Source organism: Carassius auratus, chromosome 43 (genome assembly GCF_003368295.1).
Source record: "Carassius auratus strain Wakin chromosome 43, ASM336829v1, whole genome shotgun sequence".
In the NCBI taxonomy this organism is placed as follows: domain Eukaryota; kingdom Metazoa; phylum Chordata; class Actinopteri; order Cypriniformes; family Cyprinidae; genus Carassius; species Carassius auratus.
The window spans coordinates 7422509-7444089 of NC_039285.1; the positions used below are offsets into that span (position 1 = coordinate 7422509).

Genomic DNA, 21581 nt, shown 5'->3' on the forward strand with positions numbered 1-21581 from the left:
AATAATGTTTGAATATTGAATGTGTGCGTGAATGAGGGAAAATACACAGAATAAGAGAGAGTTAAACCCATGACAATGTACAATATTACTTATGAATCAGTAAGACAGGGACACAGCTTGCTGTCTAGAAAGAATACTCTGCACTCATTCCCTGAATGTGATGATTAAAACATTCTCTTCATCACACAAATTCATTTTCCACCAGTTTCTCAATAGCACAAAATTAAGATAAACTACCCACATCCCTGATAGACAATAGCTATTTGATTATTCTGGCTACAGCAAATGTAGCAATTTGAACTTATACTTTTAGTGAAATCATTTATCTATCTATTCTATTTATTATTTGACATTTAAGCCACTCAGCATGTGGCATTTGACATGCGTAGTTATGAATGTAAACCAATTAAAAGGTTTTAGAAAATTGTTTGCGCTTTTAATTTTACTGTAAGTCTCAGTGATATCATTCTTAATGACCATGGAAATCTGAAATATTTATCACAAGAATGCATGTGTCATTCAGACATTAAAGTTCCTTGCTTTTGCTTTTTTGCATAATTTACATAATGTACTGGCAACCTTAACAAAATGGTGAAAAACTTTTTTTCACTGACTGCCACATCAGGTCAAAACAATTACTGTTAAATGTAATTGTTATATGAAACACTATATTATTGAAAATTATATATATTATATATATAAGAAAATTATAATTACCCAGCCCTACTGTCTGTACGTGTTTGAACATCACTGTGTTCGCTGTCTATCTCCTCTCACTCTTTATATAAATATATATATATATATATATATATATTTATTTATATAAAGAATGAAAGCATACAAACTCAAGCAGAGAAAATAGAAAAATTAAAGCTGACCGGGGCAATTACAGTATAGAATGTACACACTCTCGAGTTGGCCTAGGCTTATCGTGTTTATATTGTTTTGAATGTTAATATTGAGACATTGGTAATATTTTGGGTGAAAGTTGGCTCCTTAGTCTGATAACAATAACGCTCCAGAGACGGTGTACTAAGTTTCTTGCTTTGTGTTTTCTCTTCTTAAACCACTCTTCCTCAAGGAAATTTAAAGGAAGCATATGTCTCAAGATAATTTAGGTATCAGATAAGCTCTCTTCTTGGCTCATTCAGGGAATAGCTGCACTCACCTGCAGTCGTGAATTTCCACAGTCGACTGGTGTTTGGATTTCATGTGACTGCAAGATGTGTCGTTTAAGCATCGATATCGCGATGTACGAATCCACGATAGTCACATCGCAGGATGTGCTATGTAGGATGTCGTAGTTGATCCGTTATTCATTAACTGTATGGGCCAGCTGCTCGTGGATTAATTGCACAGCTTAACCATCATAGAGTGAAAGTTTATCATTGACAGGACTGAAAACCACATGCAAGTTTAACATGGCAGAGAAAGAGGGCGCAAGAGAGACTGAGAGAGAGCGCACGAGAGAGACAGAGAGAGAGAGCGCACGAGAGAGACAGAGAGCGCGCGAGAGAGAGACAGAGAGAGAGCGCGCGAGAGAGACAGAAAGAGAGCGCATGAGAGAGATAGAGAGAGAGCGCACGAGAGAGACAGAGAGAGAGAGCGCGCGAGAGAGACAGAGAGAGAGAGATCAATTTGATCAAAGTAATTCCAAACTTCGTGAAGCAGATGACTTTATTCTGTAATCAAATACAATCTACCCGTTAAAGGGATAGTTCACCCAAAACTGAAAATATTATGTTTATCAAATGGTCTTCCAACTGTTGTTTATTTGAGTAAGATTGAATCTTTCTAAGAGTTTCTTGATTAAATTTTATTTTATTCCCAACATGCTTTTGTATGTCACTTCCTTTTTATCATCTGCATGAAGAGATGGAACGATGTAATTAATCATCGCAAAATTAAAAGGTGTTTTTCTCTATAATCGTAAGTCATCTGATCAAGAATCTTCAAGATATAATCCCCTCTGTTAGCACACAAGCAGGCAAAAGTGGTATGTGGATGTATTTTCTGTTTTATATGAGTTTAAAGTGACATGCGTGTTTTACATGTAACTGAATGTGTGACTGGTGTTTGTTGTATATTTTGTTCTTTTTACTCAGTTCTGCGGTGTTGATGTTGATGTTGCTGTCTATGTTTGGTGTCTATATCGATGAGTGCATTAAACATCTTTAAACATCTTCCTCAGCATTCGCATTGTGACTAAGGGCAGCATACTCAGGGTTTAATTTTTTTTTTTTTTTATGTTTTATTGCATGTTTTAGCCATGATTCCCATCCACTTTCATTATAAGACTGACAGACTGCAGTGGTTTGTGTTAAAAATCTTTGTTTGTGTTCTACTGAAGAAACAAAGTTATCTACATCTTTGATGCCCTGTGGGTAAGCAGATAAACATCAAATTTACATTTTTGGGTGAACTATCCCTTTAAAATGCTCCACAGCACCTTCCAGTGCATTTAGTTATAACTGACTTTTAGTTTGTGTGCTTAGGATTTATCATGGATTCCCTTGCATTTACGGCTATCAAAGCAACACAGTAAAATTTGAATACGGATTTTATTTTTCGAATAATATTTACAGATTGAATATTCGAAAATTTGACTATATGTACACAACTTTCCTCTTCATCCTTCACAACCTTCCTGTGCTTTTGTATTATCACCATAGCTTGGCCTGGAGACTGTCAGTCTAGAAATGTCATGTGTGGTAGAGACTTTGAGATAAATTGATGCCCGAGATGAACATTTCAGTGAAATGGGGCATGATTCCTGCCTGGTGACCAGAATTCGGTTCACCAAGCTAGGGGAAAGTGCTCCAACACATATTCATACACAAACAGAGACACACACACACACATGAACTGCATGCTCTCTAACATGTCTTCTGTTATGTGTGTAGGATTATTCACGAGGATGGTTTCTCTGGTGATGATGTGAAGCAGTACAAGCCAGTGGTCTACAGCAACACCATCCAGTCACTGGCTGCTATCGTGCGTGCCATGGACACACTGGGGCTGGAGTACGGAGACAAGGAGCGTAAAGTGAGTACAGCACAAACCCTGATAAGCTGGAATGCTTATTAAAGAGTGAGATTCCCATTGTGATTATAACCTCATGGATGGTAGTTATAACACTTAAGGTCAGCTTTAAATATATTTAACTTTGAAACTGGACCCAAGAAATATGTGAGACAAATATAAACAGTTCTGTGTAAGATGATTCAGGAGAATTGGATAACATGGGTCAATGACAATGACACACAGTCTTAGCTTCACAGTTCATGTGGCTGCAGTTAATGAATTGTACTCAATAAGAATACATTTTCAAAAGAATTGAACCCTTCAAAAGAAAAGAACCCTGAACCTACCCCTAAACTTAACCCTACCCCATGTAGTTACCTTGTGTTACCAGAACTTTCTTAGATAAATACACTGTAAGTACACTATAAGTACATATTAGTACACATACTGTAAAATAAAGTGCAACCGAAATATTATAAGATATATACAATATATACAAGATATGCTCCTTTTTTATTTTATTAAAAATACTAATACTAATATTAATATCATTTGAATAATATTTTATATTTAGGTTAAGAATGTAATAATAATAATAATTATTCATATATAATTAATAGAAAAGGTTAATAATTCAATAATTCTCTACAGTCAAGTACATTTTTATTGTTTACACTTTGGCTACACCATTGAAACACTGAGGATGTTAATATTTACAGAGTAGCCCCTTTCTCTTCTATTTTAAGTGCCTCAGTGTAAAAATAATTTTTTGTTGTATTAAACATTATGACACGAGCCTCAATTTATATTAACTTATACTAAACCTGGAATGTTCCTTTAATAAAATGCACCTTTTTGGGGTGTGCCCAAAGCGTGACTCTGTATTCAGAAAACGATTGCTAACTGTTGCCTGTTACATTACAGTACATAAAATTTCACTTACCTTGAAAATAATCTTGTAAAATGTGTTGTAAGTACAGCCGCTCCATAGTGAGATCACAAATCTCAATAGTGAAAACTAAACTAAAAAGTGATTGTGCATTCAAAAGGAGTTTCAATGACAAGCATCATAGTGGCTCCTTGATGCCCGCAAATTAATGTACAGCATAATTACCCAATGATATAACGATATATATGCAAAATAAATGATTAAATATATATTTTCCTCCTATCTCATATTTATTCCCTTAAGGGTTCAGTATAAATGTAATTTTCTTTCCCAACATGGGATTGGGTTGTGGTGGATTACTGTGGGATTTTGGGGTTGATGTCTATCAGCCATCGCTGATGGATGATGGCATCGTCTATCGGCCCAACCCTAGTTCCCTTTCCCAAAAGCTCTCTCAGTGAACTCATTGACCTTCAGCATGAAGCAATGTTTGATTTTAATCAAACCAAAGCTATAAGTATGAAGGGAACAGTCATCTGAAATATCTATCAGCCATCGACTGAGATATTTTCTCTTGTGAGAAATAGAACACGTCTTCATTTCCAGGTTGAGTTACATCTCAGGAAGCGACATTGAAGGGCATCAGATCTATGTACCTAATAAGAGAGGTTATAAATAGCAGTGTGTGGCTTAATGTGTTTGAATGTGACTGCTGGGCCGACACGGAATCCAGACTTTATTGCATGTTGTGCAATTTTTTTGGGCCGGGGGTTCACAATTTGGCATAATTCTCACTTAAATGGATAAAGAACTATTACAGGTAATGGAATATTTCTGTTTAGTATTAGTAAAGCTTAAAGGGACACTAAGTAGGAATTACTCCCATCTAGTGGTGAAATTGTATTTTGCATTCAAACTAATTTTGCTCTCCAGCGCCTCGCTTTTTCAAATGCGCGTTGCATCCTACGGCAGGCGATATGTACCAAAAAGCTTTGACGGGATGTCTTCTAATAGCACTTCGTTGAGTTTTCCTTCAGGTGAACAGGTGTGTTATTTCAAACAAACTGCAACATGACCATAAACAAACGAATGTTACAGTATGAATTACTGACTATGGAAACATGAAATATTGTAATTAGTAGTTATGTCTTCTTTATTCGTTATATTTTCTAAATAATGTGCATTGTTAGGTATAAAAAAATATTGTAATATAGATTGTAACACTGACTTACCTGTCGAGAAGAAAACTGGCCACTCTTTTGAAATCTTTATCCAGCATTAGCTCTTTCCACCTAGAAAAAGCTTCCCCGACATTAACTCTTGTTTTCTGTAATCTACGGTCACGTTTCCTTTTACGTTCTATTTTTGACTGTTTTGGTGACTACGTTTTCTTCTCCTGTGGCGCGGCATATGTATGGTCCATAATAAGAATGCAATCCAGACTTTTAAACTTGCCGGTGCAGTTTCAAGCGCCTCTTCACTGCTCTGCACCTGCGTTTCTGGCTCTGACCGAAAACGCGTTGTGGAAACGCGTTGGCTTAGTACTTTTTGTCCCTCTCTGCTATTATAGTTTTGCAAGATGGCGGAACTACATGGAAGCCTCCGTCAACCTACCCGTCCCATGTATATAAAGATAATAAATTCTTCATTTACAAGGATTAGTTTAAACATTGGCATAGGTATTTGTACACCATTGAGGGCATATTTATGAATAAAAATATTGATTTTAGATAATAAAATACCTAAAAAGTTACTTATTGTCCCTTTAATCAACAGCATTTGTGTCACAAGGTTGGTTACCACAATAAAGTCATTTTGACTCACCCCTAATTTTCTTAAAAAAAGCAAAACCCAGTGTTTTATAAAAACATTTTATAAAAACACATTCATTCTCCTTTTAAACTTTAAAGCTGGTTAAATCATAATTTTACAGTAATTTTAGGGTTTGCAGCATTGTTGTCATAGCAACAAAGGTGAGAATAATTTCCACAGAAAATCTTAGTAAGCAATTGTATGTATTGTGGCTATTCTATTGAAACAGTTTACAGATTGCCCTCCTTTGACATCATTTGTAAGTGCATCACTATAAACCAGATTTAATTTTTTTAAATGAAAGTAATGAAATACATTTTTTGTGGTAATGAAAATCTTTGAATTAAGGTTAACTTTTATTGAACCAGAAATATACCTCTCAGTCCTGAGATTACTGGCCCTTATTGGTTTCTGAAATTATTGTAAAATAATCCAGAGGACATACTTACATTTGCTAAAATGCTGCAAGGATTTTGCATAGAGTTCTGTGTTAACCAATTCCATGTGGGCTGAGTTAAGTCTATTGTCAATGGAGAAATTGATCAGAATTTGTTAGGAACTATACTACATGTATGTGATGTGTACCAAAGCTTTAATGGTTTTAGAGAGGAACTTACATGATGCATGCACACAATTCTTTGCACAAATACTGCTCAGATCTCTGTTGCTTCATGCTGTGGTGGTCAGCCTGCTCACACCGTTGGGGTGTGAAGCTTTTATTGGAACTGCTTTCTCAACAACTGAGCCTCTGTAGATCTGTTTGTCCTTTCTTTTTTTCTTTCTTTCTTTCTCTCTCGCTCTTTGCTTTTTGGTTTTATACCCTCTCAGCTTCCTGCTTTCTCTCTCTCTCATTTCTATCTGTCCAGTTTTTTATGCCCAGCTCCCTCTCCACCATATCTCCCTCCCCTATCTTATCTTTTCTCTCACCGATCTGGCTTTGTTGCCATGGCGATCTCTTGTTTTGCCTCTCTTGCAACGCATTCCACAAGTCTGTGTCTATGGACAATGTCACTCACATGCGCTCTGCCCAGCGCCAAAGAGGCAATGATCTCATGTGACCATTCACAAAGCGTGCGTGATCAGAATCAGGAGTGGGCCACACCCCTCATAGAGTCCAACTAGCACCATTCCAAAATATACTGAATTGCCTACTGCCTACATACATCCTGTTATGGAATAAATTTCAAATGCTATACATTAGAGAGAAATGGTTTGCAATAGATTTAATTTGAGTTTGACATTATGATGTTGCTAAGATGACCACATGAAGCCTAAAATACAAGGCACACATAAATACTGGAATAGATCATCTAAAACAATAGTCCAAAATTATTATATAGTTTTTGTAAAGCAATTTAAATATTTAAATGAAATATTTGATTATATTATTTATAAATTTTTATTTTATTATTCAATTTACTCTTATATTATTCATTAGATTATTTTATTCTAATAATAACAATTATTTTATTAAATATATTACATTTCAATATTGAGTGAAATATAAATCAGTATTTTGTTACCATTGTATAATATTAGGTTTATTTTTCATTCAGCTCCAGTGTAGTTATTGTTAACTAAAACTAAAACTATACTTTTTTGTAAACTGAAATAAAACTGAAAAAAAAAAGATTAAAAAATATAAATCTTTTGAAATAAAATAAGATAAAAAAAACTGAAAAGGATGAAATTCATCTTAAGTTAGAAATCTGCCAGGCCAGTTTACTGAAATAAAATAAGTTGAAGTGCAAAAAATACTTAAATGTAAATAGAAATGTAAAAAAATCTAATCAAATCATAAAATCATAAAGTAATACAAATTACAAGAGCACATAACAAAATTGCTAAAATTAACTAAAATGAAAAATATTTTAATAGTATCTAAATTATAGCTCAAATAATACTGCTTTAGCTCAACATGCATTCTGGATTTTTATAATATGTACAGTTCTGTGCAAAGTCTTAGGCCACTAGTATTTTCATCATCAAAAAAGTGTCTTGAAGACATTGCCACAGTTCTTCTGGATTTAATCTATCTCAGTTTGTTCTGTTTCTTCATGTTATTCCCGAGCTGTAACCTCCTGCTCTCTCTCATGAAGCCAACAAGGAAGTGACTAAAACTGCATTTCATCGACTGGCCGCTTGAGGCTGGCTGTAAAAGGGAGTCAGTCCCATGTTAAACTGCCCAACTTTACAGCAGAAAAAGAGTGTGGTGATTTTTTTTTATAACTCATCCATTTAAATTATATTAAGCCTTAAAGTTCTGCATAATTAAGGGCGTGGCCAGTTGATTTACAGGTGGATTGCCGCTGCTGTCACTGCCATCGAGCTAGGTGGGCGTGGCTTCAGCAACCAGCTCCCGCCTTTTTGCCCATTTTCGACGGCCCGCTCTGCACACTTTGAGCTTCAAAAACGCTCTTTAGGAGTCTATCGGTAACGTCACGGACACTACATTCATGTTTTTATACAGTCAATGATTATTCCAGACAGACTGGATGATGATCAGATCAGATCTTTGTGTGCATCACTGGCTATTGTCAGACTCCTTGAGCAAACAAAAAACTCACTGGATTATTACATTTAATGGCAAAGATAATGTTTGGAAATGTAAACTGATATTTCCTACTGACACACTACAGCAAAACATAGAAATAACTGACTTGAAACCATGTTTTGTTGGTGAAAATACTAGTGGCCTAAGACTTTTGCACAGTACTGTATGTCTATTATATGTACAATAAGTCTAAAATTTATTTTAAAAGTGTTGTTTTTCTTTTGATATTTCTGTTATCATGCATTGGTAACAAGCCTAATATGTATGTCTCAATTGGCAGATCACTACATTTTGGAACAGAACATAAATCTATACACACTTCCTATAAATACGTGCACACTTTTCTACAGAACACCCTGTTTAGGCTCAGGGCACATTTGCCAGCATCATCTGGATCCATTATCTGTATGTTATGTTACTCTCTGTGATAATTTGTAACAGAAGCCAATTGCCAGAAGTCGCTGCCTATTTTTAGATATTCTGTGGCAAGTATACTTGACACACATATTCCACGTACGTTCTTGTCACATCCGTCTGTGTAGCTGTCCTGATAAGGACCCAGGATCCTTTTACTCCATAGCTTAGTAGTGTACAGTGGATGATGCTACAGCCTGTGGCAGGAAGTCCATCCTAGTTTGATTCACAGCTCACCACAGCTTAACACATGATCTGATGCTGATCTCATTGCTGTCATGTTTATTGGCCTCTACAATAAAGCAAAATGGTTTCCATTCTAAGATCCAACATGTTGGTGTAAACTTGCCTCACATCCTGAGCCACACCACTGCTGATAATATAAATGGCAGTCTGTGGTGGGCAGGGGCCATGAGCCCAGTGCCTGGCACCAGGATGGACACAGATGGGCTTTGCCATTCTAGCCCTCTGCTTCCACTGCAGCTTCATGACGCAGCACATGAAAAAGCTCAATTGGGTGTCGCCAGTCTGCATGCTAACCGCATGAAAATTTATATTCAAAAATGTCCCAAAATAGAACTGAGAAATAGGATTTCAGTCAGAATTAGGAGTGTTTGCTCATGGAGCGACTTTGAAGGAGAGAGGGAAGCTTTAAATTTAAAGTGATTTATCCTGCTTTAGAGCTGACACTCTGGTGAGAGCTATCCTATCTGGCCATTTCTATTACTTATTCACTTATAACGATAAATATGTGCATGTGGAATCCACTTAATGCATATTAAGAGTTGAATTATTGTATATTTTCTGGGTTATATGATGATTTTTATGGATGGAATGCTGCAGTGTTTGAAAAATCTGTTGGTTCAGGCAAAACTGATTGGATGTGGGCAGCCACTTACAGTATATGGGGCATGAATTACTGTTTGTGGCCACTAGGAATAGTGGCTTTTAAAGTATTGAGACAGATTAAAGATATTTTTTTGTCCTTTAAATTTAATGGAAATCCCATAGTTGTCTTTTTGCATTAGTACATGACTTGTTACGATTTATTGTATTTTATTGTTTGCGCTATTTTCGATTTAATCTGTGAGCAAACCTTGCCAGTGACAAACAGTAATTGTAAATATGAATCTCAACTATTGCAATTGTGGTTGATGAATGTGCTTATGCGAACTCACAAATACAATACAAAGTCTTTTTGTTTTAAAGGGTTAGTTTACCCGAGAATGAAAATTCGTCCACCTTCTACTCACCCTTTAAGCATCCTAGGTGTATGTGAGTTTCTTTTTTCAGAATAATCCAGTCGGAGTTCTGTTAAATATTGTCCTTGCTCTTCCAAGCATTTCAATGGGGGTAAGTGAGTGTTTGTTGTCAACAGTTCAGAAGGCGTGAAATAAAGTGTGCCATCTGTAACAAAACACCCATTACACGGCTCCGGGGGGAATCAGCAGATGTTAGAAAAAAAGTGTTTATTACATTTGATATCTGGATATTTATCTTACAAAAACGCGTGGATTTGCTACAGGGGGACATTTTTATTCACCCCTGGAGCCAGGTGAGGGATGTTTTATTACAGATGCGCACACTTTATTTCACGTCTTCTGAACTGTTGACAACAAACACTCGCTTACCTCATTGAAAGGCTTGGAAGAGCCAGGACAATTTTTAATGTAATTCTGACAGGATTATTCTGAAAGAAGAAAGTCACATACACTTAGGATGCTTTGAGGGTGAGTAGAAGATGGACAAATTTTCATTCTCGGGTGAACTAACCCTTTAAGGCCAATTCACACTGCACAGACAGACACAGACAAAAGACAGCAGGTATGTTTGTCAGGATTTGTTTGATCATAGTGTTACCCCTGTCCGCATCTGCTGGCCTTAGTCTGTGTTTGTTTTCACTGATTGAGCATGTTGAATTGCCGTTTTGTACTGTATTTGGTTTGTTGTCAACGTTGATCTGTATCTGATTTTGCAGTGTGAATTGGCCTTTTTAAAAACATTAAAATAATTTCGGAAATTATTGGAATTTAAATAGGGAGTTTTACCTTTTGAGAGAAGCCTTTTAAGGTTTTACTAGTTTTCATAATGTTAGTATTAATGTAAATATATCAGAATTAAAATGAATGAATTAAACCCTGCATACAAGTTGTTCAGATGATTTGAGTGTTTATGTGAAACTATCAGTGAAACTATACGCAAACTATCTATGTGGTTGTTTGTATCAGTATGAGTCTGTGGGCTTCTGGGTGTGTCGTAGAAGAAAATAGTTAGGGAATAAGGAAGAGAGGATACCAGCAGCAGAATATTCCCAGCACTCCTGGCAACACCTCTCACGCGCCCACTCATCATCCAGAGGACACCCATCATAATGCAAATAATCTTTATATAACACTGACCTGGAAAAAACTGTTTGATTTACCTGTATTCAAATAAGAAAAATACCTGGTTATGTAGAAGTCTAGAGCAGTGTTCAGTTTCAGTTATTAACCCAGGCTGTCTGTGATTGTATATACTTTGGGTAGGACTTAAGAGATCTCTGTCATCTGGAGGTGTGCATTATGAGATTTAATGAGGATAAATGTGAAAAATGATATACCACAAATTGCAGATAGTGGGATTAAATTCACAAAATGCTTCTGTGAAACACAAATTTACCTCTGGGAAAAGGAGTCGCATACAAATAGGACTTATGACGTATGTCTTTTCAAATAGAACGTTGAGGTGAAGCACCTTTTAGATGCTTATAGTGATACATTGCCAAATAAAACTCATATGCAAATGATGTGGCTAAATGTGCTGCATTATGGTTTTGCATGTACCTGTTCATGTTTTCAGAACAGTGCATTGACATCAGAGGTTTATGTTTGTGTAGATGGTTGCACATGTTCCATTTCTGTGTGAAATGGACACTTGGTAATGATAAAAGATGTTGATAAAAACCACACCCCTGAAAAGTGAAAAACATGAGGAAAGGACAATGTTTTTGTTCCTACACAGTTAAGATAAGCAGTTTTTTGGAGCACTGTGTCACTCTAATTTGGCATCTGTCCTTTTGAGAAGTTTCTTTCTAAAACCTTTTCCCCTTGAATCAGTAGCAACTATTGTGAATCAGACCTGTGAACGTCTAATCAGTGCTTTAGTATCACAGGCGAAATGGTTTATTAGCTGAAAATTAAGCTGTCTTAGCAACACTTACAGCACCCCTGTAAAAATGTGATATTAAAATTAATTTCTGCTGTTATTCAGTGACTTGAGGTAAAAACATTAGCATAGATTTTTATTTTGACCATTAGTGGCCCTGGAAGTAGTTTTATGCATTTGTAAGTTGAGGGTCATCCATTCACATCCTGAATGTGAAAATCTTTGCAAATTGGTATTGGACATTCAGTGTGAAGTAGTTTGGTTTGTGTCATTGCAATTGTAATAAAGATATGAGAAAAAAGTATTTTGAACATTTATTTCCTTGTAAGACAATAACAGTTATCCAAGTTGACTTTGGAGTGAGACCAAGAGGAAACACCAAAACTCAACATTTATACCTGCATCAAATGCGGATGCTTTGATCTCATCCAATCTTAGTGCATATTCAACACATATGTCCATGTAAGGTGTCCAACTATGTGCTCCAGATGCATTTTTGCAAAGAAGCCAGGATGACTAAGAAGCTAAAATAACATTTCTAATCGCGCATACACACACACACACACACACACACACACACACACACACACACACACACACACACACACACACACAAACACACACATTAAATAGATTTCCTGTTATCTCTCAGCACATCAAACCATCAAACTCAGGCATACTAAAGCACTCAGAGACAGACTAAATAACACTCTTTAGTACAGTAAAGCAAATAATACTAATATTAATATAAATATTTAAGATAAAAAAAAAATTACTCCACAGTTTGTGGAGAGTCTGTACAATTACTAAAAATGAGAAGGCAAGGTTAGGCGTATTTATAGGATGTGTAAATTAATTTTGCGTGTGGCAGAACGATAGCCCTCCAGAAGCATTAACAGATATCTATCCCAGCAGATTACGCTGCAGCCTCCATTTTAATTGAGACTCTTTTATGTCACGTCTCTAGTGCTTGGATTCAGTAAAAGGATGTCTGGGTCCCTTCTCCCCAGCCTTACAGCTCATCTACAAAGATCCTAAATATAATTATTTCTGACGCAGCTTAATTACATATTAGGTTAATCAATTTACCTCGATGAATCTTTACACCAGAGACCTACATGTGTTTTCCAGGCTGTTGTTTTGTTTTCATTTTTGTGTCAGCTGAATCATGAATATAACTACTTGTTTGAGGTCCTGGTAAACTTGGTATCCTAGGCCAGGGTTGCTGAACCAAGGACCCCTTTGACAATTAGGGCTCTACCAGAATATTTGATTATTTGATTATTAGTACCATGATTAGGCATTTGATTTTCAATAAAAAAAAATTCTGAACACCTGGCATCCCCCGCAAAACGGTTCTCAGTCGTCCTTGAATGTGGATCGCCTGTGAGTGAACGTCATGATTCAGTTCATCTGGAAGAGAAGACAAAAATGCCGAAGACCTCAGCTGTGTGGGAGCACTTTAAATTGAGTGAGGACAAAACAATGGCAGTGTGCCAAATATGCAAACAAACACGGGACATCAAGTTTGAAGATTCACCTGAGTTCTGTAAGTAGAACCAGTAGTAAATTTTTGGTGTATTTAAAAATGAACCGCTTTTATCCGACATGTTAATCAGTAATTTTACACATGATAAAAAGGTGCACTTAAATTAGCTTGGAAAATACTTGTATGGCAGTCATTAAAAAAAAAAAAAACCCACAGTAGCCCAGCCTAATTAATAATTTGTCTATATTAAAAGTATGGCCCTTAACAGACCTTTGCGTTTTGTATCACTAGTATAGTGTCCGTTCTCAGAGCATATAAGCCCTGCCAGCGTGAGGCGCGCCACTTCTGGCTCGCGCTGTTCTGTAGTTTATTAAAAGTTTATTCATTCTGTACGTGTGGCGTGTCCATATTGCACCAAAATGTGACACTGCAGTCACTCTCTTGGGTCCGCGGCAGCAACACGATTGGATGAATGGTTCATGACATAATAAGAATGCAAACAGATGGACACACAGAGATTCCTGCCTTTATTACACTGTGTCTACAACGGGCGCGACAGTTGTCGTGTCGCCTCGCGCCGCAACAGCTAAAGTTTGTCTACACTGGACGCAACAATGCGACCATTGAAATCATTTTAAATTTGTGTCAGTACATCATAAAATGTATGCAGTAAGTAAGTACTTTACCCAATATAAAAACACAATAAAAACTAAATATTTATGAAGAGCAATACACAATGTGAAAAAGAACAAAATTCACAATATATTGTAGGCACATCTACAAATATATTTTCAGTCGACCTTTAAAAACAGACCGAGAATCAGAAGATCTGATATCCGCTGGTAAACTATTCCATAGTTTTGGAGCCCTCACTGCAAATCTCTTTTTGTTTTCAATCTAGTTCTAGAAACTACCAGCAATTTATTAAAAGAGGATCTAAGACATCTCCCTGTTTCGTACGGTTTCAAAACTTCAGTTAAATACAAAGGTGCCAAGCCGTTTAGAGCTTTATATGTCAATAAAATGATCTTAAAATCAATCCTAAAATAAACAGGTAACCAATGTTATTAAACTAAAACAGGTGTAATATGATGATTTAACTTTGTTCATGTCAATAGTCTCGCTGTAGCAGTTTACTGTCGGGCATTTGTCAGCCGGACCGCACACTTTCAGTGTAGACAACATATAGGTTCTATTGTATTTTGTCTCACCGTGCAGCTCTGGTCTGGTGTAGACACGGTGTTAGAGAGAAGAATATGTTCAGACCCTCCCTCCGAAGTTGATTACTACCGACTCTTTAAAAGCTCAAAAAACTGTATTTGGACCAGCCCTATTGACAATCCTAAACTGTTTACAGACCCCACAGTAAGTCTTATTGAGTTTAGCTTTAAATAAATAAGATTTTAATTGCAGAATAAAAACAGGTATTTTGCATACAACTTCAAATAATGAAAGTCTCATCACTTTCTCAACTGTCCCAGTCCATTTTTTCTATACATTTCTATTGGTTCTTTTTCATAAATAATTATTTATTTTATATTACATTTCAGTGTGACTTAATAACAGTAGTTTTGTTTTTTTACTTAACTCATTTTTTATATATATATATATATATATATATATATATATATATATATATATATATATATATAGTGTCAAATGTTTGAGTCTACAGTTGTCTTTTAGAATACAGGGGACTTGAATCCTGACTAAAATTTTGGTAGACTAAGCAAAACCGCAACTAGACCTGATGTCCTGTGAGCATGAATTTTCAATACTTTTTTCGGAAGTCAAAATCTGAGGAGGTACGTTTGAATGGGTGTTATACTTCTGAGCTGGATTTTTAGCCGGTTCATGATTCATGCTTAAAGATTATTTGTGCAATAGGCTTGGCGTTTTCAGGTTTTACTTTCTACTGCAAAATGTGTTTTGACAAAGTTCTAAAAACCAATCAGTGAAGTGGGGTGTGATCTGTGTGAATGTGAATGTGTCTGGAGTGCTCCCTCTTGCCCGAGCTGTGCTGAAAGTTATTAGTCTTTGGTTGCGTGCTTGTGTGTTTAAACCTCTTGATTGTAAGAGGTTGGATATTTGCCATTAAGTACTGTTATAACATTAGAGCTTTACTGACAGCTGTTTGCCATCATGAGAAAAGACTGATGAATGAGTTTACTGTTACTCCTTAGTATTTGAACTGAATGTCTACAAATATTTATTTATGAAGTGTTTAGTTATAGATAAACTAGATATGTACATTTTCTGAAGGTGCTTGCAGTGGCAAAACTTGACACTGGGAAGTTATCAGGGTCTTTTTTATGATGTTTTAACAATTCATTAGGATTTTTAGCATTTTTAGCACTTACCTTACATTTACATTTATATTTAATCATTTAGCAGACGCTTTTATCCAAAGCGACTTACAAATGAGAACATTAGAAGCAGTCAGGTCAACAAGAGAACAACAACAGTATACAAGTGCCATGACTTAGCTAATTGCTATTAGCATGTAGCTATTCAGTGCTAGCATGTGTAGGATGTTGGAAGACCTGTCAAAAGAGCCAACTCCCATGTTTATATGATGTTCTGATGCAAAGAGATACTGTAGTTGTTGCTAAATGGTTACTAGGGTACTCAGTTTGGTTGTTAGGGAGTGGCTTGGCTGCTGTCAATATCAAGAGAAAAATGATGAGTTGCATGCCAAAGTTCGCAAGCGCCACTAATAATTCCATTATCGTTGGGGCAAAATATTTTTGTAAAAAAATATTGCAGCATATAGTATTATGGCCTACAATAAATATTCATAGACATTATATTTTTTGTATTTTGCCACTATTACAGGATCACTTTCACTGTAAAATGACATTATTTTTCTATTCATTATTATTTCCAAACTGCTGATAGTTTTCCCTGTGGTTGTTGTTGTGTATATAGCCTGGATGGACTAAAATGGAATAATGGCTTTTTTGAAAGTATGACCAACAAATGAATATTTACATATTCATCATGACACCCACATTGTACATGCCTCTGAAATACAGTGTTGACAACCGATTTGTTTGTGTTTGCACAAGAGTGATGAGGAGCTTTTTTACAATTACTTTTCTTACTGGTCAAGCCAGAACAAAATTACACTGTCCATAACTGTTAAGCTTTGGCCTTGAATGATAATGGAGGCATAAATCTGGCTTGTTTAGACAATCATGCCATTCAGACTGGCTTTATTATCAGGCTCTCAATAAGCAACTGGTTTACATTACTAGATCTTCAAGCCAATCAGTTACCCAAATCAATAAAAGTCAGCAAGAGGAAGCAATTTTTCCACCATCATTAATTAAAAACAATATAACATTGGATCTTATATAAGGCCACAATATAAGGCTATTAAATGCAGCTACACTGTGTTAAAGCCAGCAGAAGTGCTTTTAGATGTACAGTAAACCTGTATACTCTCAGCCCTCTAACACAGTCTCTCCATGTGTGTGTAGATTTCTGCCTAATTGACATTGCAGTATTTTTCAGTTCGGGCCTCATTCAGAAATGCCTGTGCACTCATCCTATAACAGCCAGGGCTTCAGGGCTTTCGGGTTTGATCTGAATACGCTTTGACTTGTTTTTCAGAATTTCTCCTCGCAGCACCCTCAGAGACATCTTTGCCTTTGTTGCCAAGAATGACTTTTTCGCATCATATGATCTGTCCCATGAGCGGCATTTCCAAAGTGGACATTCAGGCTAAAAACAGGTTCATAATCCCTTCCTTCAGTCCCTCTTTATTTGTCAAAGCCTTCTCAAGCTCAGTCGGTTTGGTAGACCAACCAGCACTATTAATGAAATGGAACAGGAATGGGGGATTGGAATTTGGCACTTCTGGGGACGTAACAGTACCAGCACCTGCAGCGATGCTGTTTAGAAGAGCAGTAAGCCTCTGAATCACAAATGGAAAAATGATTCCTTGCACTTAGCCTCACAATTGACAGATTTTGCCAGATCTTGATAGCCCTTGGGGTGAGATTACTGTAGATGCAAGAAAGGACCCAGTGGAAAATTGGAAGAGAAGTAGCTCATTATATTGCAGTGAGACCATTGTGATTGCCTGGTGTTTCTGTGGTCACAGTGTGGAACATAATTTACACTTAAACTCACCTTTTTATTTTAATGTAACTTTTTTTTGTTCTTGTTTTTTTTTTTTTCAGTAAGTTACAAATAATGAGAAAAAATAATTGCGATAAAGTATATTTACTTTGTCAAATATTTAATTCTCTGGACTGCAAAAAATATTATATTATTATTATTTTTTTATCTAATTGGATGAATTTGAGCATATGCATCTGTGTATCAAATAAAGGATGAGAAAAAGACATCTGATCATTCGTTTTTGCTTGGAAAGATCATTATTAAGTACATTATGTACACAATTTTGTAGACTGTAGTTTGATTATTTGATTGTTTCTTGAACAGCTTACTCTATACAGTGTGAAACTAAATCACTTAAAATAAAATTTACAGTGTAAATTAATTTTTAAATGTAATTCAGTTGTAAATAACTGATTTGTTTTACTTGAGTAGGTTTTGACAAACCACTGTTTCATGTTGGTTAAGCTGATATGTTTCTTCATTGCCTCCTGTCATGTCAGTGAAAAGTACAACAGAGAATGTCTGAAGCATGAACTCTTGAGAGCTGTAAGCTGCACTCGATGGCTGTGCTCGTTGGTAGTGAGTGCATCAGAAATAAACAAGGCGTTAGCGGGCAACTCAGCTTAAAGTTTTACAGATGTTGACTGACCCTAGTGCTGTTCTGCTGAGTCTCACTTTGGCTGTTTATGAAAGTAATATAGTGTTTATGTGTGTCTTTCAGAAGAATTATGATCGTTAAGAGAGGCTTTTCCTATTAAGGGTGAAGGCAAACTCTAGTCACCATTTGCTCGCAATATATCAGCTGGCTTCACCTCAGACCCTTTTTTTAGTGCTAACATGTTCAACAGGAAGCCAAAAATGTCTTTGGTAAGTTTGGAGCTCAGGGTAGATTATTGCACTGTATCACTGTTTAAGCTGTCCTAAATCCTACAAAGGGAGTATATCCAAGTATAAACTTCAAAGAGATAATATGACAATTAAAAGAATAATTATATACATCATAGACATACAAATGGCGGACATGAGAGTCAGCTGGACAGTAGCCTTGATAGGTTTGTCTCTGTACATTGTGAATTCTAAAGTGAAAGATACTCTTTTTTTGATGTCCATTGTCATCTTGACAGTCTTAATGTATTTAGATAATAAGCTCTTGAACGCTAACTGAGGAGTGCAGAGCAGGATGTGGGCGATATAGCTCTGATGTCAAAAGCCAATGCTAGCTTGTTTGTGTGACTTAAAGCCACAATTAAACGGAAGTAGCAACAGATCTTTTCTTCTGTATTGTGATGCACATCTGAGTGTAAAATTATTGTAAAAGGACTTGGTTCTATCCATTGGCTTTTGATTGGATTTGAAATGTGGGTGTTGCAATGGAAAAAGTCTGGCATACATCACCGGAGAGAAGTCCGTCTTTGTTACTGGAAGATTGAGTTATGTATTTGATTTAACATACAAGGTAAAACTTTTTTACAAACATAATCGTATACAATTTATGAAATGTTCAAAGTAATACCAATAACAAGCATTTTGGATGAAGGCTGACTAAATCATCTAATCTGTCCAAGATGATGTTTGTATTATTTTCAGATTTTCAGAGTTTCTCTTGTTGGGTGATAATGGTCCTGCGAGGTCCTTGTTCGCACTTTAAGCTAAATAAATAAATATTTGTTTCAGAAGGATACCATTAAATGACTATGAAATAGCAGCTGTGGGACTTGCAATCAACTTGTCATTTACCAGCTTGGGGGCCCTAGTGATCAGCTCACACTGTATGGGCTTTAGGCACCATAATCGTCATAGGCGGCCCCATTGTGTTCCCAGGGCTCCAGCCCATAATCCAGCCTACATTATCCATTCTATCTGCTGTATGTCTTTCAAAATCAATCAATAAAAAAGATCATCGAAATAAGAGCTTTTCTATTTATATGAAATGCATGCATTGTGTATTGAACATATTCTTATGGAGTCACAGATGCCTTCAGGATCAGATTTGCTCCTCTCCCCTGGGCCACCTGAGCACATTGTCTCACTCACTCCATTCTGTTAACAACTCACAGTAATGTCCATGTCATGAAAGCACCTCGACCTGTGTGGCTCTGTGGAGTTCAGGCATTTTGCGTGCCTGGAAGAGAAGTGCACATCTACCCCCACCTCCACTCCCATCTTGTCCTTGCGCCAGGAATGGCAAGTCATTGGGAAACAGTGCTGTGTGTTGAACTGGACTAATCCCCCCAGAAAACAGCTGAGCCTCCACCAGCCCAGCTCTTAACCAAAGCTGACAAGACAAGGGGCCACAGTGCTCTTTCAATGAAGCTGCTTGCTTCACACACACATACATACATGGATACCAAGACCCTGGCAGGGCTTCAGAGAGAGGGGTAACAAGGGGTTTGAAGAGATGTGAGGAGTGGGGGAGTGGGGGGAGGGGTAAAAGGCAAAAAAGAAGGATAGGGACTAGGGAGGAGTCAGATAGTTGTCTTAACATTGAGGCTGACTAGTTTATATAGATTTTCACAAAATATTGGTCTCAAGGTTTATCCCTGTTAAACCAGTGGTGCTACAGAAACATTAACATATTGTTGAATTCACCATATTCAATGCAATTACTGCTGGACTTAATACATAACATAATCCATAGTTCTGTGATATAATAATTTAGTTCTGTTGTTCTATGCACACATGCAGGTAGATGGTATGTAACACCTTTTTTTTCTTTGATTGATCAAAAGTGACAGAAATCTTTTGTAGAATTAGAAATGTTTTTACTATGTCAGATAAGTTATGAGTTACTTTTAAACATTTCTATTCATCAAGGAATCCAAATACAAAAATATCAAGCAGCGCAACAGTTCTCAACATTTCTAAATGTTTCTTAAGCACCAGATAAGCATATAAGAATGATTTGTGAAGGATCGTGTGACCGTGAAGACTGGAGTGGCAGCCAAAAATCCAACTTTTCCATCACAAGAATTACATTTTGAAATATATTGAAATTGAAAACATTTTTTTAAAGTTGTAATAATATTTCGCAATATGCGAAAATATATAAGCATAAGAGGCTTCTTTCAAAAACATTAACAAATATTACCCTAAGCTTTGGAATAGTAGAGTCTAAATCCCTAGAGTATGTCTAAATCTGCTAAATCCCAATTATACATAATTTCTGTTCTAGTATTGTCACGAATTTGAATTGCAAATAAATAAATAAAACAAATCTAACAGGATTCTGAACACATTACCTAAAGCATTACATCATCTTTAAGATGTGTTTATTTCCTATGTTCATTCGCACATATCAGTATGTCCATTTCCGGCCCTAAGGAAGTTAGACAGAGTGAGCAAAGTTTGTGTTAAATAAAGATGGAGGACTCTTTGTGCATGCTGTGCACAAGCATGTATAATGCAGCAGTCAGATGCTGGCTTGTATGTGCTAAATATAAAACGAGTGCGTCATTAATGAGCCCACACCCAGTCTTTATCAAAGAACTTCAAAGACAACTCTAAAACGAAGGGGAAAAAAAGGTTTTAGGTGTCTATGTCATGTGTGTTCAAAAGAGATATGTTGGGATTTTAAACGAGAGACATATGAAAGATTAAAAACCCAAAAAATATACAGTATACTGTCCTTGGCTTTAAGAAAACTCTGGAAGTCAAGGTGGGAATACAGAGAAAAAAAAAATAAATTAAGAAGTAAGATAGATGGACAGGAAGTGGAGACTGCCGATACGTTAGAGAGAAAAACAGCTCCACCCATTGATAGACGGATAAGAAGAGTTTAAGAGCAGTATGCTCCTCCGGTCTACATGTCTTGAGGTGGATATGAAGCTGAGCTGTGATGGGACTAACAGCATTTAGGGCATCTCTTATAACAGGAGCTTTTTTTGCTCACACTCTCTAGCATGCCCCAGTTTTCTCTTTGTGACGTGTGCCTCCCCCAACCCTGTTTCCCCCCCTTTTCTCCCTCAGTGCATGTCCCGCCAGAACTGCCTGAGAACAACAATTTTGCTGGTAGCTCTGAATAATACAAAATGTTTGCATTTATAATTGATGATTCAGGCAGGAATAAGACTTGACCGAACCATGCACAGCTTTATGATGAGAAGAGTGCATTAGCAGGGTGTGGTGAA

General features: G+C 36.4%; 1 protein-coding gene across 3 annotated transcripts in view; it reads left to right on the plus strand.

Annotated features, from left to right (window-relative positions):
• The window catches only part of LOC113061598 (guanine nucleotide-binding protein G(o) subunit alpha), an 88848-nt gene that overhangs the window by 22491 nt on the left and 44776 nt on the right, over window positions 1–21581 (plus strand). For all 3 annotated transcript variants that reach the window (XM_026230842.1, XM_026230843.1, XM_026230841.1), the window contains exon 3: window positions 2904–3045. In XM_026230842.1, the coding sequence (XP_026086627.1) occupies window positions 2904–3045 (142 nt within the window). The remainder of the gene's footprint in view (window positions 1–2903; window positions 3046–21581) is intronic.